At 50.9% G+C, this 17,380-nt stretch overlaps 1 protein-coding gene across 1 annotated transcript; it reads right to left on the bottom strand.

Annotated features, from left to right (window-relative positions):
- Positions 1 to 14,382: 14,382 nt before the first annotated feature.
- On the bottom strand, positions 14,383 to 16,975 carry ZIC3 (Zic family zinc finger 3). The gene is made up of 3 exons (XM_086619643.1): positions 15,931 to 16,975; positions 15,125 to 15,288; positions 14,383 to 14,565 (listed from the first exon to the last, which is right to left on the bottom strand). The coding sequence occupies exons 1-3, from the start codon at positions 16,973 to 16,975 to the stop codon at positions 14,383 to 14,385; spliced, it is 1,392 nt and encodes a 463-aa protein (XP_086475769.1).
- Between the last annotated feature and the right edge of the window lie 405 nt (positions 16,976 to 17,380).

Here is a 17,380-nt window from a genome sequence, read left to right on the forward strand (position 1 = left end):
CTTGCAGCCTTGTGATAATCATGTATGTATCTTTGCAGAAACAAAATGTTAATGAGCATTCGTCAGAATCCTTTTTGCTTCACATTAAAAATACTCTTTGTGCAAGAGCTCCCAGGAGAACAAGGAAGAGAGGATGGAGATTTCACAGCTCTCTCAAGGCTTTTATACAGCATTCATCCTATTTTGTCCAACTCAATAGCGGCTTCTGTTTTAACCACAAGTATATGTCACCACCACCACTACCCCCTAAAAAAGGCAGATATGGATTCACACTAAAAATTACTGTGATGAAGATAAACTTGGCCGAGTGTCATCATGTAAAAGAGGGACAGAAGAGACTGAGTGGAGGCTGTAAAAGAAAAACAGTGGGTGACCAAGAGTACAGGCACAGAAAAAGAGCAGAAAGCCCAAACTATTTAAATAAGCCCAATGACAATCTTAGATAGAGATTGATTTTGGGTAGGAGCTGGCTGAAAGAGGCTTGGAGTGGAAACAGAAACTGACTCTTGATGTTTTGCTTACTGCAGTGTCCAGGAGCTGGTGCATCCTCTTGCTGAAGATGTAGAATTGCATCAAAGTCATTCCTGTTTCCCCTCTTACAAGCAAACAATCCGCATGCCCCAAATTCTGAGTACGCACCTGATTCAAAAGCAGTGACGCTCTGGAGCAGGCAGCCAGAGTGGTTGTTTTCCCTCAGGGAGCAAAAGGGACATTATGACTAAAGATAAAGACACTGAGGCCACAGAAAGTCTGCATCTGGACTTCAGGTTCATGCTCATACTTTAACAGGTTGCAACACAAATCTAAGGCCTATGGTGTCCTTGACTCCAGTGAGTCAACTTTTACAGACAGTCAGGAGTGTGACACCATCCCCTGGCACTCAGCCATGTCCTGGGGCTTTTCAGCTCTTCACAGACTTTTGGGTCCCATAAAGTTTGTCAGCCCTGGCTGTCAAGGCTCCCTGGGGAATGTCCTCCACCACCCTTCCCATCGTGGGCACCCTGCACTTCCCGGCTCTCGCAGCCACCTTTCAGTACAAAGAAACTCAACGGGGCTCGGTTTTCAGGCTTTGGGCTTGAATTAATGGCCACGTGTCACTTGGAGAAACGCACCATCAGAGCAAACACTTCCCCAAGTATTCCAAGGGCTTTGCAGCATCTCCTGACAGGCATTAAAAATAGGAATGTTTGAAAGACCAACTGTGTCCTCGGAAAGAGCGGCCGTTCTGCTGTGATAACGCTGTGCAGGCAGTGTCTCTCGCACCACCTTTCATGCAGTCCCAGAGGTGAAGCAGGACACAGATTCCCATTATTAGCAGCTCTCCAAAGTAAAAGAGACAAATTATTGCCTGGTAGTAAGTATTAACGAGAAGAGTATTTTGTACTCGAAGATTTTTGTTTACAATCTTGCATTGCAAAAAAGATTTTGAATAATCTCCCAGCCGAAGGAGCAGAGAGACACAGGTACTAATGTGCTCATTTGAACCAGGCACAGCTCGGATCCTAAAGGCTGTCACCATAGCACAGGGCAAGCAAAGCCACCAGCTCACTTTGTACAGATCTGCTTTTCAAACACGAGGAGCCTGGGCAGTTCGACCGCAGCCACCGCTGGAGGGATTTAGCAGTGCTCTTGTTTGCTGGTTTACATCACTCCCCAAAGCCAAGGCTCCCACTTCCCAGGCCTGTCTCCTAACTGCGGGAGCGCGGTGCCCTCCCGAGCCCTTCCCACCCCTCTCTCAATGCCCTAAACTGACTGATGGAATTAGACTTGTGGAGTGAACTCAGTTGCTTTTGATCTCTATTCAAGGTGCCATCAAGGGATCTTAATAGGTAGTATCTTAGCAAACGCTTTAAGGCCTGAAACCGTCATTAAAGAAACTCCTGATTCTCACACTTGTCTGAAAGAATAGAGGAGCAAGCTGGCTTCAAATGCCAGTTGACAGATGGGAAGACATATGGACTATAGGATTGCTGATCTAAAGAGTCAGAGCCATGGTCAGGCTGAGGAAACATACATCTTTATTTTGATGTTGACCTCAAAGGGAAGAGGCCTGAGTCAACAGAAAGGGGAAAGGGCAGAAAATATCACAAGTCTGAGGCCAGGATTGCTTTGAACTTGAGGACAAATATACTAAACGGTACCAAGTTGACAAAAAGGCTTCCTGACACTCCGTGTCTACAAATTTAGCAGTCTGACCCATATAGCTGCCTGATGCATTTTCAGTAACGAGCCGAAGTAAGGATCAGTAACGCTGATGCAATCTCTTGTGGCACCCAAGAAGTTTGTCATTTCTTCCAGCACCAGCTATTCACGGAGCCCCGGCACAGAGTGGGACGGAGGCACATGGGGGCACTTTGAGTTAAAGCCCCCATGATCCTTCTGCCAGATTTTGGGGAGGCTATGGAAGTACAGGATCACCCCGAGCCACAGATCAGTGGATCCCTGCAGATCATTTCTCCTTGAATCCTGCATTTGTTTCTGTACTGGCTCAATATGGAAAAATGTACGACCCCATCCCAACTCATTAACATTGCACATAGCATTTTCTATAAAACTCCCCCTGGGACACTTAACTGTATTCCTTTCCAGCACTGAAAAAATGCTCAGGATAAAGTTTAGACATTTGGAGCCTTCTGCTGAATTTAAATGGCTGTGTGAGGAATCCATGAAACAAATGAAGGGACAGATATCCTATTGTCTTCCCAGAAAAAAAGCAGGGCCTTTCAGTTCACTGTCTTTCTTCATGTCGTCTTTTTATCACAAGTGTGCACTGACGAAACCACTTTAATGCAGTCTGTTCCAAGAGATTAAATTGAATGTCTGTGCAGAGTTTCAGGGCTCAGCAGCATAGCATGGCAGCTTCGTTTCACATCTCCAGGACACTGGGCAGGCATAAAAATAATTGCAGACTCAGAAATGATCAAGGAATGTATCCCGGCTGCAACAGATGCTGTATTAAAAGGAAAGACAAAAGCTAAAGTGCATAATGAATTAAAAAAGATTTCTTTATCAAACATGTCATTTGTTTGAAGGACTGAATTGCTGGCATCAGATGTGGCAGATCAGCTTGTTACCAAAGTGAAACAAGAGGACGGCTACGCAATGGCAATTGATGAGTCAATTGAAATCACTGATGTTGCTCAAATGCGCATCTTCATTTAATATGTCAATGGTCAGAAGTTAACCACGGACCTTCTGTTTCCGTCGCTGCAGAAGCAAACCAAAGGCTACAAAACATGCTGTGCTAACGCCGAACCTCAGAAGCCCTAATATACTTAATGGGAGCTGACGCTCCAACTACAGTTGTCTGTGAAAAATAATTTCTGACATACCCTTAACAACTGAACTCGGGCTCGTGAGCATCAATGCCTTGTCCATCAAACCCTTCTCTGAGCGGCATTAAAAGCGAGATATTAAAATGGCATTAGATTACCCAGGAACACAGTCGTCTGTCTAAGGCTGACACCTATTCCTTGTGCTGATTGTTCAGCTTTCTCTTTACAGGGATGTTGTTGAAGGGAACAGTTTGCTAAGTACTCAGGCAGTTTGTCGATTGATAAAAATACAAATAAAGATTGGTAAAAACAGAGAAAACAATTTTCAAAACTCTTCCCTTCTCCAAAACAAAAACAAAACACAGCAAACAAAAAAAAAAAAACCCACCCCAAACATATTTCCTCCATCCTTCCTAGCCATTTCTAGGTTACCTGGACAGAATTTCTTGGTCTTGATACAACAAGCCTAAATAATCTCGTTGAAAAATCTTTACGAGGTTGAATTTTCATACTTTAGAAACTCAGAACGAGAAAGCAGAAAGGGTGACTTTATATAAGTCAATTTTCAACAGAAGCACCCGTCTGGATTTTTCACTAGAGGAAATAGCAAACTGACCGAGAGAGTGTAAAACCTCCCTCGGGGTCTTTGGGACATATTTTGAAGATTTTACTGCAGAGAGGCAAGTCTCCTCTGAGCTTGGTAAATAACCCCCTGGCTAAACTTGCTGAGAACATGCAGGTTTAACAAGTCAGGAGAAGCTTTCAGTGGGGTTTGCTCTGTGGACTGCACTGCCACGGCTTTTTTCTGCCCTGAGATTTCCATCTCCTCCGCTGACGGAGGCAGAGGGGAGCGAGAGGTGAGCAGCCCGGGGGTCTCCCCCTGGCACCCACAGGGCCGAGCTGGCAGCAGGAGCAGTCGCTCAGCGCCTAAGGAGACGGAGAGAAGGCCCCGCGCCTCTGCCCACGGCCAGCGTGCAGCCTCCATCCAGCTGCAGCCCCATGCCTAGTAAACGCTCCGGGATTTGTTAGAAATGAGGCTTTTCTAATGTGCTGAAGATGACAGACCTCAAGTTGTCATATATTAAAATGGTGCATACATTCCTTCCTCCAAGTAACCAATAATGGGACCAAAAATCCTTGCCAACTCCAGTCTGTCCCTCCTGCCAAGGATTGTCTGAGCTCAGCTCATCCCAAGTGCCCCTATTGGGATCCAGATATAGATTAACACAGTTTTGCAACGCACAAAGGCCATAATCATGCAAGGCTTGATCCAACCCAGACTGGAGTCCGTGGAAAGGTCTGCATTGACGTAAGCGGATAGAGAGCAGCACCATCGCGCCTGCTGCTGAGAAACCAGCCCCAGTTTCCAAACCGAACACAGCCCCAGAACTCCATCTGTGGCCTCCAAGAACGGAGGGGAGCGTGGGGGAGCAGGAAGGCAGTAACATCTTCCTGAAGGTCCTCCTGGTCCCGAGCCCGGTGGGGACGAAGCTGCCTGCAAGGAGCCAGCCCGCTACTTCCCCATCGCCGCTCAGGTCTGGATTGCCAACGGGCTCCGTCACTGGCCACGTCCCACAGCCCCCAGCACGGGACCAGCGCCAGCGATGCCCACGCACTGCACCCAGCCGATAACCGCTCACGGCTTCATCGTGGGAGCCAAAACTTGTGTAGCACGGAGGGTACCTCAGCCCGAGCATCATGCGCCGCTTCCCACAGGGTGAATCCTGTGCACGTCTCCAGAGACTCACACACTTTTGTGGGGGCTCTGCCTGAACAGCCTGCAAATGCCAAAGGCTCAGCTGGGTGTATTCACACACAGGAACAAGGAGCAGCTTCTCGCTGCTGCACCAGTCTGGCCGCTTTTCACTCCCCCATTCCTCCTTCGCCAACCCACATCTCTTTTGTTCCTCCTTTCCTCATTCCCACGTTTCTGCACTGCTCTCCCAGGCATCCCCTTGCTTTACCCGACAGCCTGCCCTTCTGCGCTCTTCTCCAAGTTTACTTCTCAGCCATCATTTCTTTGGGATTTGCTGCAGTCATACGAGCACGAATCGAAATGGGGAAATACCAGCCTTGGGGCCCTCTCCCTTTTACAGTCTCTGGTACTGGTACAGCGCTTGCAGGAGACAGCACCGAGCCAAGGGGGGTGGCATTCATGCGTGCGCTAGCCCCCAGCTTGGGGCCTTCTACTCTATCACAGCAATAAAAAACTGCCCATTCAAGGCCTTTGTCTTAAAGATTTCCATCCTGGCCACAGCAAGTGCAGATTTATTGGTGGGAGCAACTGCGGGAGGAATAGCAAACAGCACGCGCGTGCGTGCCTATGTGCCAGTGCGCGGGATGCCGTGTCTCTGCCCAGCACGGCAGAGACTCAACGACGGTCCAGATTAAATATGTAGCTCATATAAAATGGGTTTCCTGGTGCATTTAAAAAGGAATTATAAAATAAATCATTTGGCATCTTCTTTCATGACGCACGCAGCACAGGCAGTGCGTCGCGGGGATGCACCGATGAGGGAGAACCAAAGCCAAGAGAGATGGCTGACTACTCGGGATCCGAGGAATCAGACACCTGCCTTATTATGAACAGTGATGCACAGCGTGGCCTCTGCTTTCTCACACGCAGGCCTCTGCTCACGCAAGCTAAATTGCACAACCCGTATCCGCCGCTGCCTGCTACCGTCCTATTTAAAGGCGCAGCCTCACACCCGCCACGAGAGCCCGGCCAAGGGACAGACCCCGGGCTTCCCACCCCAAACTTCCTACCGCAGCCTTCCAACCCTTCCACGGAGGCACACAGAACGCCTCAACACTTGTTGACACTTCAAAATAATACATTCATAATAATAAAATCAGCAGCCGCATCTTTCGTTGACTTCTGTAGGAATTATGCTGGAGAAAGGATGGCAGGACACGACTCCAAGCATGCTGAGTGACATCTTATATTTTCCAAACCGTTCTTAGATTTTTTCATAATATCTAGCGAGCAACTTGCTGACAGAAGCAGGATGGTTCCCTGTTTGTCGAGCAAGAATACTTTGTGATTCAGTAGAATACCAAATTTGGTAGAATGTCTTCCACTTTGGTAGAAGATATTACAAACAACTCTGCATTTTAACACGTTTTCGCATTACACATCATTCATTTTGGGGAGGGAGTGGTGTTCATTTTCTGCAGACAGCTAGCAACGCTTCCAAGAATGAAAATGTTCATCGAAAGATAATGAAAACCAGACATTTAGCAACATTTTCATTTTGCATGTTTAAATATTTATAACTATGTTCATAAAACCACATGTTTGCTCTCCTAATGCTCTGGTGAGTATGTTTATGAAACGCAGTATTTCTCCGATGTCCCTTCCTTGCGTCAGCTTCTCTGCCGGCCACGATTTACTCGCGCTGCGGCACCGGCGGCTCGCTTTCATGTGAAAGACTGTCCAAGATTAAGAACAGAAAATTACTGAAAAGAAGGAAACATATTTTCAGGACATTAATGTCTCACCGATGCACACGTGATTTTTAACTTTGTAGGGGGCATTTCTGCTGGCTTCATTCTTTCACCGCGATTTATTGCCAATCTGGAAGGAAACTATTTCTTAACCTATGATAAAACAAAGAAATCTAGAAATATAAGTGTGATAAAACTATGATGCTGTTGTAAACTATTGTTCTCGCTCGAATACTTTTTTCCCTAACTTGGATGAAAATTAAATGACAACAAAGAATTTCGCTGTAATACTGCAATTGCTCGAGTTTGTGTTATAAATTTCTAAAAAGCTGAGCAAGTGGCCACAGCCTGAAATTGGGACTATTACACTTGGCAGACCCAGATGGGAGCCCACAGTGTTCTTCTCTGTCCCCTGATTACAGGCATCCTGACACAGCTTATGGATATGGTCCGTTCTGGTGCATTAAACGTACAGAGAAACCACGGCTGCAAGGCAACGCTTGCAAAGCTCAGGAGGGACCCAGTGCAGGACCCCATGAATTCTTTATCAAATCATAATTCTTAAAATGTCCCATCTCAGCTTGTAATTTCCAAAAGGAACTAACAGCTATGCAGGTCTTTTTTTTTTACCTTCTTTTCCTTTTTTTTTTTTTTTTTTTAAAAAACATCTCCAACGTGTGATTTTTGAAAGGGTCAGGGAACTCCTCTGAAATCGAGTCCTCAGCAACATAAAGTGAGCACCTATAGAGCAATTTTATTTTAATCTCAGCCCAGCATCCTCCCGAAGGTACAGGGAGTATCTTCAAGGTGCAATTTCAACTCCTTTGGTCCTTTGCCTGCCTTCTCCTTCCGCATCAGCAAAGAACGAAAAGGAAACAGGAAAAAAGTAGCAGATTGCAACGTCACATTGCTATCTCATTTTAAAAACAAAATGAGTAGTGAAAGTCATTAAAGTAAATCACTCCACTTACTGCATTATTTTAAAATACTTCTGCAGGCCAGGATTAAAAATTAAATATATATTTTACTGCTGCAGTGTTACCAATTCTTACAATATTACTAATAGCCTCATTTTTAAAAATATAAGTCAAGCTCCAGAATCAGGCAATTACATGAAAACTCCAGCTCCGCTTTAAAACACAGGTATATGCCCCTTTGGCCTTGCAGCTATCGGCAGAAAAAAAATAGGCAAAATAACATCTGGTCAGTGAGGCTCACAGCACTGAAAAAAATAGGAGAAAAAGTAAAAAAAAATAAAAATATACCAACTTTCTTTTTCTTTCTAAATATTGTCAAAATTAAGCGAGTCCATTTCAGGGGGGCTTGGAATGTGATTTTTAAATATTTATGATTGACAGTTTCATCAAGTTCCTGCAGCATCTTCTTGCTAGAAAGAATAAATATTACGGGCGTCTGGAGAACATTTGCCTTCCTCAGCACCAGGAGCCCTTGCACCAGTGAGCAACCAGAGTCCAGTCCTTGCAAACTCTGCATGCATCGGAAGACTTTAGTCACCTAATCTGCTGCATAGAGATTTTTCTCTTAATTAAAGATAGTATTTGAGCCCAAATTCCCACTTTTCCTATAGTTAAGACTGAGTTTCTCTCATCGATCTCAACACAAGTTTTACTTTTTTCTTCAGATTATCAGTAATTACTGAGAAGCTCGAATCCATGGATTTAATAGGATGCTAAATGCAAACAAAAGAAACGTTCATTTTCAGTTTAGAACACAGAGAAGTGGTGGAAACTCTAAATTCAACTGCATTCGATTAACACAGGTGAAAAAACAAACACAAAACAAATGAAAATAAGGATAAAAGTGAACAAAAAGAACAACAAAAACTGCCCAAAACAGTAAAAGAATTACGTTATACAAACTACAGAAAGCAGCAAAAATGCTTGGAAAAAAACACCAAACCAAACACAAGATTTTTCACTAGAATGATGTCTTAGTGAAACTGGGAGAATTCTAAAGAAGAGATAATCTTAGAGATAACTAAAGAAGAGCAGGTAATTTTATTTAAAGCAAATACTATATGATTCAGCGCCTCTTGAGCTGCTCTGGCTGTAGCTGTATTTTCCAAGGTGGTTATTCTCTGTGGCAAACAACTGCAGCAAGCCCATGGCTAGCAGAAACCAAAATCCTGACTGTTCCTACCCTGCTGTGACCCTGACAGCTAAAGGCCACGTCCCAGCCTGTGAATAAAGCACAACTCTCATTTCTGCTCCAAAACCCCCTCCGCTCCCTCTGCAGCATGGGGAACGGTGACAACCCCGCACCTGCCCGGGCACAGCCCTCTGCACAGGCTGCAGAGCACAATGCTTTTTTCCCCCCTCCCCACGCCAAATCCTGTCCATGTTCCACTTTTTTCCTGCCCACAGACTAGTTTCTGCGCGAACACTGGCAACGCTAGAAGCCAGGTAGGGCACAGCCTCCTCAAAAGCTTTGGGATCTCTGCCCAGCCCCTTGCTTCGCCGTGCCAAATGCCAAAAAAAAAGACCTGCCTAAAAGAGCCATTTTCTATCTGTGGGACTACTGCAGGCCCAAACTGGGATTATACGACGCTCTGAAAAAGGACAAAACCATGGGAATAGCCCTATTCTGCACGTATCCTTTATGCTCCTCAGCCATTAAGCCTCTCCAGCTTCCCCAGCCTCTTTCCAGCCGGCAGGACCACCGGTGACTTTTCCCCTCTCCGAGTTTCCCGGCTGTCCCAGGTCAGGCCACCTTGCCCAGCGTGCACAGGAACACATCCCCAGCGCGCAGCCTGGGTCTCCCTCTGAAGGAACTTCACGTATCGCCCATTCAACCATTTCAAAGTCGAGCTTTGGCAATTTCAAAGCTGCCACTATTGAACAAGTTGCCAAAACAAAATCATTCAGCTAAACTCTTTTTTTCCCCCCCCTCAGCCCTTTTTATTAAAGTTTCTTTTCATGCAAACATTTGAAATGGAGAAACATTACTGACCCGTCAGCTAAAAGAAAACCTAAGCGGCACACAACCTTCTTTACTGAGAATAAAAATTAGCATCTTAAAATTAAAATATATCTGTGCCTCCGTAGGCGACTGCCTTCACTGGTTTCTGCAGAGGGTTTTTCCACTGCTGGCACAGAGCAGATGTCTGTAATGCCATCCTAAACTGCCTCCTAACCAGTCTGCAGGGCAGGTCCTTCTTTTGCCATTCTTGCTCACCAGTGCGAGCACTTACACAAGCATTTTTACTGCCTGCAGTTCTGTCCAGGTGAGTAGGCACTTGCAAGACGTAAATTATATTTTTAAACCCCACAAATGGCATTGCAAGGTTAACCAAATGTCTCAGTTCAGGGGATGCACAGATTACAGTCAGTACAATACAAATTATTTCCTTCTGCACACTCCACAATAAAATTAGATTTCTGCAAAGAATTTAAGGCTTCCTCTAGAGTTTTACCTCTCCAAATCAAGGGTGCATCTCTGCAGAGGCATTTTCCATATAGTTTTGATCATACTAACAGCATAAATAAAGGGGACAGTTTACCAAACTGTCATGAAAGTTAGGCTCAGCTAAAAGAGCCGGTGTTAAAGTGTTGGTGCTTTTAACCTGGGAACGTTATATTAAAAAAAAATAATGCAAACACACAATACTACACCCTATCCCACTGCTTTGGAGCTTTATAGCCAACAGAGTTCCTACAGGAACTTAATTCCTCATGCCGTAACGCCGAGACACTTAAACACAACCTGATCAAATGCCTTCAGGACTCTGCCTTCACACTGTGTGCAACCACTAACTGCTGAAGGCATGCACAAAGCTTGAAAAAAAAAAAAATTATTTTCAGAGTATTACACCAGACACAGAGATACGCAAAAACAATGATACCAAAGGAATCAAAATATTCGTGGCTCACAAAGTGTGGTAGAGAAAGAACAGCTCCAGCTCATCCCCTGCCTCTGCTCATCCTCTGCTTAGATTCTTTATCGCACAATGAATCAACTTCACCCCTTTTAGAAAACCATCCCGAGCTCTGTTTATTTGGGGACAAATCCACATAATCTTGCTCATACAAGCAAGCACAGCAACTTCAAGGGGGCTGCCAGCCTGGGAGAGGACAGCAGAATACGGCCCCTTTTTGTGAACAGTCCTGGGACTCTTCTGGGGTGCGACACAAGATCCATTATTAATGACACACTAAAAGCTGAGCTAACATGGCACCTGCTCCGCCAGCCCTGTGACGCTTTCACCCGAGCTGCACGCACAGGGAACGCCCGCAGGTCCCCACTGCCAGGCCCTGGCATTGAAAATCGTGAGCTGTCTCACCCTGACTCAGAAAACCAGCCTTAAAGAAAACTGGGAAAAAGGATCTTTCCCGCTCTAGGACTCTCCGCACCTCCCTGCAATGGACAAGGGTCAGGAACAGAGACTTTTGGCTTCTCTTTAAAGAAAAATCCTTCTTATTTGTCCATGAGAGCTGAGGACTCAGCAGGGTGAGACAGTGCTTCCCTGGCCTTCAATCCCAAGGTCTCAGGGCCAGCAGCAGCCGGGCGGGCAGAGGCACCACACGGAGAGCAGTGCCCACCGGCACAGCGTGCTGTGCTCGGGGGATATGGCCCCCTGCCCCGCCTCACTGTGTCGGTGCCAAACCCTGTGCTTTGCAAGCATTTCACAGCCAAACAGGTCCCAGCCCTTTTTGTGCCCATCCCAAACCCATTCCTCCACCCTAAACCATACACCCCCCAGCTGCCTTTGCCCCATCCATGCCCCATTTTGAGGGGGGAGGTGGGCTGCAGAGTGGTCAAGGGGGGCCCCTGACCTCAGTGAGGTGCAGATAATATTTTCCTCCCCCCTTCTCCATACTGGGTGCTAGCCCAGGCTGGATGGGGTGGCACCAGGGTGAAGGACAGGCTGCCTACCCAGGGGGAAGCCAAATGATCCAGGATGCTGGTTTAAAGTCCTTGTTATAAAGGTGGCTGCAGCTGTGCTGCAAGCCCAGGGAAGCAACTGCGGGGCACAGGCCTGAGGGCAGGTCCGCCAGCACGGCCCGAGGGCCCCGGGGACCCGCTGGAGAAGCTGCGGGGCCCGGAAGCCCCCCCGCACCCAGACCCCGGCGGGGCCGCTCCTCCGGGACCCGAGATGCCGCATCCTCCCGGACGCACCCGGGACGGGGCTCCTCAAGACGGACAACCCCGGCCACAGCAGAGTCCCCGGATCTGGCACGGCGTTTCGGTGACCGACAGCAGCAGACACCTCCGCGGCACCCGTCCCGGGGCGCCCCGCCGCTCAGCCCTGCGCACCCGCGGAGCCTTGCGCACCCCGCGCCTCCCCGGTCCCGAGCAAAGCAGTAACGAAACCGAGCCTACCGGCACGTTTCCAAGCCTGGCGCGGTCCGGAGCGACGCAGACACGACCCAGGTGGGTGTCCGAGGAAAACCCGACGGCGCCCGGCAGCTCGGCTCCTCCTCGCCCGCCGCGGTGCGGTGCGGCCCCGCTCGCCGCCCGGGCAGGGCCCGGGCCGGCAGCGCTCCGCTTCCAGCCCCCGGGCTCGGCTCTGCGCACAGCGAGAGAGAGATTTCACAGCATAAAAGAAACGGACATCCATGTCTGGCCGGGGCAACTCGAACGGAACTATTTTAAGGGATCAGACTGGGCAACGAGGAGCGAGAAACCTGCCTGTATCGGGCTTGGGGTTTGTTTTGTTTTGTTTTTTTCTAAATGTGCAGTCGCAGAGGAGACCTTTCTCCTGTCTTTTTCTGCCCGATATTTTTTTTTTTCCGAGGGAGGAAAGGGTAGATTTGTTTAAATTTAATTTTTAAAGCCTGCAAGGTTTTCTTGGGTCTCTCTCTCGAGCGGACCCTGCAGCAGACTGGAGGGGACAGGCTGCCCTGTCCTCCCGTAGTGCCCCAAGTCAAGTTCAAGATGGACTCGTCTGGGGTCTCTTCCAGCCAGCGGAGGTGCGGTGCCCGTTGTGCGGGTCCCTGCCTCCCCCCCAGAGCTGGAGTCAGCCCTCGGTAAGGTCCCTGCTGTCTGAGGGACGACGCGGCTGCGGAGCCGTACGCCCGGGCTGGCCGCACCGGAGGCGGAGTACCGCCGGAGCTCCGGCCGGCCGCCGGGGCCGCGGAGGTTTGCCGAGGGGGCGCGGTTTCCATCGTCTCTCTGGCAGCTTGGGGCTCCTGGGCGGCACCGGAGGAGAAGTTTCTCGGGTGAGATTTCTCTGCTCGACCCCTTTTCTCTCCCTAGGTTGGAGGAGACTTTTCGGCATCCTAGTCAGAAATAATAATAATAAAATAAAATAAAATAAAATAAAATAAAATAAAATAAAATAAAATAAAATAAAATAAAATACCAACAACAAAACCACAACCGGACGATAACGGATAAAGTCCGGCGCGCCGCTGAGGGTCTGCCCGGCGAGCCGGGTGCCGGCACGACAGGACCGGCCCGGTTTGCCCGGCCCCCGCACCCCGCGATGCATGCAAGGGGTGCCGCGCCGCCCCGGTACTCACCGTAGGGGCCTCCCCGTCGAGGCGGCCCCGCCGCCCCCGGCGCTCCTCTCCGTCAGCGGCGCCGCGCCTCGGGCTCCGTGCGGTCGGGAAGGTGGCGGGGGAGCAAAGCCATTGGGCGACGGAGGGCGGGGACAAAGGGACAGGAGAAAAAGCGGCGAGGAAGAGGCTTCAACCGGCACCGCCAGCCCGAAAACAACGGCCCGGCCCCGGCGGCACCGCCGAACCGGGCCCGCGACGGCTCCCGCGGCTGCCCCCGTTCCCCGGAGGAGGTCAAAAACGGCTCTTTCCAAAACAATAAACTTTTAATGCTAAAGCAGTTATAACCAAAAGCTGTACAGAGTTGAATTTTTTTTGTTGTTTGTATTTTTTTTTGTTAGAAAACAATTTTTTCTCCCCCATAAATATTGTTCAGTTCCCGGCACTTTGTATCAATAATTAAATTACGAACGATAAATATGGCATCATGGATATGTATTTACAAAAAAAGTTATTACAAAAAGGCAACTGTTATACTAAACGTCACAATCTGGGTAGAATAAACACCACATCCTCATCCTGAAAAATACTGACCGACCCCATCAGACGAGAATACATTCACAAGTGTAATGCTTGGAGAGAGAGAAGGAGAAAGAGGAGGAGAGCAGAGAAAGAAGCAGCAGAAGAGCTAGAGAGGAAAGTTCAAGACATAACAGGACTTTGGCACGGTTTAAGACTGTAAGTTTAAACAATCACCACTAAGGCGAAGGAGAATTTTCATCCTCATGTCAACATCCCACCGAAAGAAGGAAAAACAAAACGAATTAAAAATAATTAAAAAAAAAAAAAGAAGTGGGGAATCAGAGGAAGAAGGACTCGGGCAGGGAGAAAAAAAAATATCAAAGAAACCACTGTGACTGCAGAAAATGACAACAAAAGAAAAAGAAATCCAATCCTGAGAAAAGGACGTGGCTAGTCCAGCGTCTGGGCTTGCAAAAGATAGTAATAATTATAATATAATAATAAAAGACCCCCCCTCCGGATCCTGGCAGTTAACTAGGTGTAGCCCTATGCGGTTGTCGGTGTGGAAACTCCATTTCCGTGGCAGCAAGCTGCAGTTGGCTTGGTTTGTCCTTTTATTTTTTTTTTTTTCCTTGTTCCAAACACATTTGGTCCAGTCTCTGGCCGGGCAGCAGCTGCCTTCACACATACCACTCATTAAAATTGGGGGGCAGTCCAGGGTTGTGGCCGGGGTTACTCTGAAGGGTGGCCGGCGGCGTTTTAGTGGAGTCCTTACTGCCGGCGGAGCCCACCGCAGGGGGGGTGGAGGACTCGTACCCCGAACTGGCTGCAGGGGAAGAGTCCGACCCCTGGGATTCGTGCACCTAAAACCAAGAGGCAGAGATGGGAGCGAGCTCGGGGTCCCTGCTACCCCGCTGAGCTGGGTTGGGATGCTCCCCCATGCAGGAGGGACACTGGGGTCCAGTGGCTCAGCCCCTGCGTGGCCACCCTGAGCACCAGTGGCAAACGCCTGCCTCGGCTCCTGGCCCGCTTCGCTGCGGCATCCCGGCGTGGGGGCTGCAGCATCCCAGCGTGGGGGGCTGCAGCATCCTGGCGTGGGGGGCTGCAGCATCCCGGCGTGGGGGGCTGCAGCCACAGGCCAGGCTGCATTCACACAGCCCTCCAGCACCAAGCCATGCTCTGGAAAGCAGGCAGCTCTTGCACCAATGCAATAGGAGCACAAAAAGAAACTACGCCATTTCTCCAGACTGTGCTCCAGCCACGGCCTAGACAGCGGGGACCGCTCGGGTCACACCGGGAGCGTGGAGCACTGTGGCAGGAACCGCTCAGCTCTGCCCTGCCCCGGGGAAACAAGCCCTGAGCACGCCAGCGACTGAGCATCCCTGCTCAGGGAGGAAAGGGCTGGGGCACAGGGGTGATTACCTTCATGTGTTTCCTAAGTGAGCTGGGGTGGGTGTAGGATTTGTCGCACACCTTGCAGATGTAGGGCTTGTCCGAGGTGTGGACGTGCATGTGTTTCTTCCTGTCGCTGCTGTTAGCGAAGCGCCTGTCGCAGCCCTCAAACTCGCACTTGAAGGGCTTCTCACCTGTGAAATTCAGAGAGGGTGAAGGAGGGCCGTTCCCCTCTCCATCCCTGCCTGCGTCCTCCCAGGACAGACTCTCCCCCGCTTGCCCCACCTCAGTGATGCACAAGCAGCCCGAAAACTGGAGAAAGGGAAGATGGACAGCAGGGATGTCCATGTTTACATGTCGGATAAATTCAGGTCAGCCTTTGTTACTTTTAATTCACCTCCCACCAGACCCGTGCTGTGCTCCGGCGGGGAGAGCGGCTGGGAGAGGCCGGCAAGGGAGAAGACCTGAGATAAATTCAGCGGCTCGGACAGTTTTACAAGACGTACTGAAGGATACAAGCCAAAATACGTTTGTTTCCTGCCTTCCCCCGCTCTTCCCTCCACGCGTGCAGAGGGCTGAAGGGAAAACGGGGCTGTAAATAAAAATACTTTGGCAAAAGTATCGCTGATTTAATTAGGAAAGACACCAATCAGGCCTAAAAAAAAAATAAAAAGGAGCGGAAGTCACCGAAAACGAGATTTCATTAGCATTTCTATGGTGCCCTCGGCAGAGGCGCGCAGGGGGCCGAGAGCGGCGGCAGCGCCCCGCACCCGTCCGCGCACCCGTCCGCGCAGCCCCGCACAGCCCCGCGGGAGGTGTGTGCCTCCGGGCCTTACCTGTGTGCGTCCGCTTGTGAATCTTGAGGTTCTCGGAGCGGGCAAAGATCTTGCCGCAGCCCGGGAAGGGGCAGGGGAAGGGCTTTTCCCCCGTGTGCACCCGAATGTGGTTCACCAGTTTGTATTTCGCCTTGAAGGACTTGCCTTCCCGCGGGCACTCGTCCCAGTAGCAGATGTGGTTGTTCTGCTCCGGCCCCCCGACGTGCTCCATGGTGACATGGGTCACCAGTTCGTGCATGGTGCTGAACGTCCTGTCGCAGCTCTTCTTGGGCCGGCTGAGCTGGCTCTCGTCGAGCCACTTGCAGGACAATTCTTGCTTGATGGGCTGGCGCATGTACCGAAAGAAAGCCCCGGGGCCGTGGTGGTGATGGTGGTGGTGGTGGGCCGCCACGTTCATGCCCATATTCATGTTCATATGGTTGTAGTTGTGGAACTGGGCGCCGGCGTAAGGGTCCGTGCGGGGGCTGGAGACGGCCCGGTAGGGATCCGGCCGCCCGAAGAGGTCACCGCGCAGACCCAGATGCATCTGCCCGTTGTCCACATGCCCGTTGGGGGACGTGTGGCTCGGGCTCTGCTCGTGGAGTCCCGGGAAGAGCAGGTAGCCCGAGGTGTCCGGGATGCCGCCGGGGCCGTGCAAGCCGCCAGGGGAGCCGCCGAAAAGCCCATGTTGCGCCGTGCCGGAGGCGGCGTCCGCGATGCCGGAGCCCCGGTTGCGAAAGAGAAAGTCGCGGGTGGAGTTGAAGGCGGCGGCCCCGCCGTAGGAGGGCACCTGGCCGGCGTGGTGGTGGTGATGGTGGTGGTGGCCCAGGGCGCTGGCGTAGCCCGGTGCCTGCGGCGTGAACGCCGAGCTCTGCCCGGCGGCGAGGTCGTGCGGGGCCGCGTTCAGCTTGAAGGCGGCGGCGGCGTGCGACGAGTCCCCGAAGGGGCCCAGCCCCATGCCGGCGGCGGCAGCGTCGCGACCCGGCATCTCGTGGTGGCGAGGCGCCGCGAAGCTGCCCACCCCCAGTGCCGGGAACTGCGGCCCGCCGTCCAGCAGCATCGTCATGGGCGCGGGGCCGTCGGCGCGGCGGCAGCCTGCCCCCCACCCCTCCTCCCGCCCGCCCCTAAAAAAAAGTACAAAACCACCCCAAAACGCACCCCCACCCCCGCCCCTCCACCCCCGCTGCGGGCAGGCGCGGCCCCCGGCCGCGGGCGGGCAGCGAGGCGAGCACCCCCCGTCCGACACCACAAACCTCAAAAAAAAACCCAACCCAGACCCAAAAAGACACCCGCCCCCGGAGGCGCCCGCCCCCCGCGCCGCGCCGGGCAGGGCCGGGCCGGGCCGGGCCGGGCCGGGCCGGGCAGGGCAGGGCAGGGCAGGGCGGCGCAGCAGGGCGAGGCGCAGCGCGGCCGCGCTGCCGCTCGGCGCCGTCGGGGCACTGACGGGGCGCCCGCCCGCGCCTCGCACATA

Source organism: Tauraco erythrolophus, chromosome 13 (genome assembly GCF_009769465.1).
Source record: "Tauraco erythrolophus isolate bTauEry1 chromosome 13, bTauEry1.pri, whole genome shotgun sequence".
NCBI lineage: Eukaryota > Metazoa > Chordata > Aves > Musophagiformes > Musophagidae > Tauraco > Tauraco erythrolophus.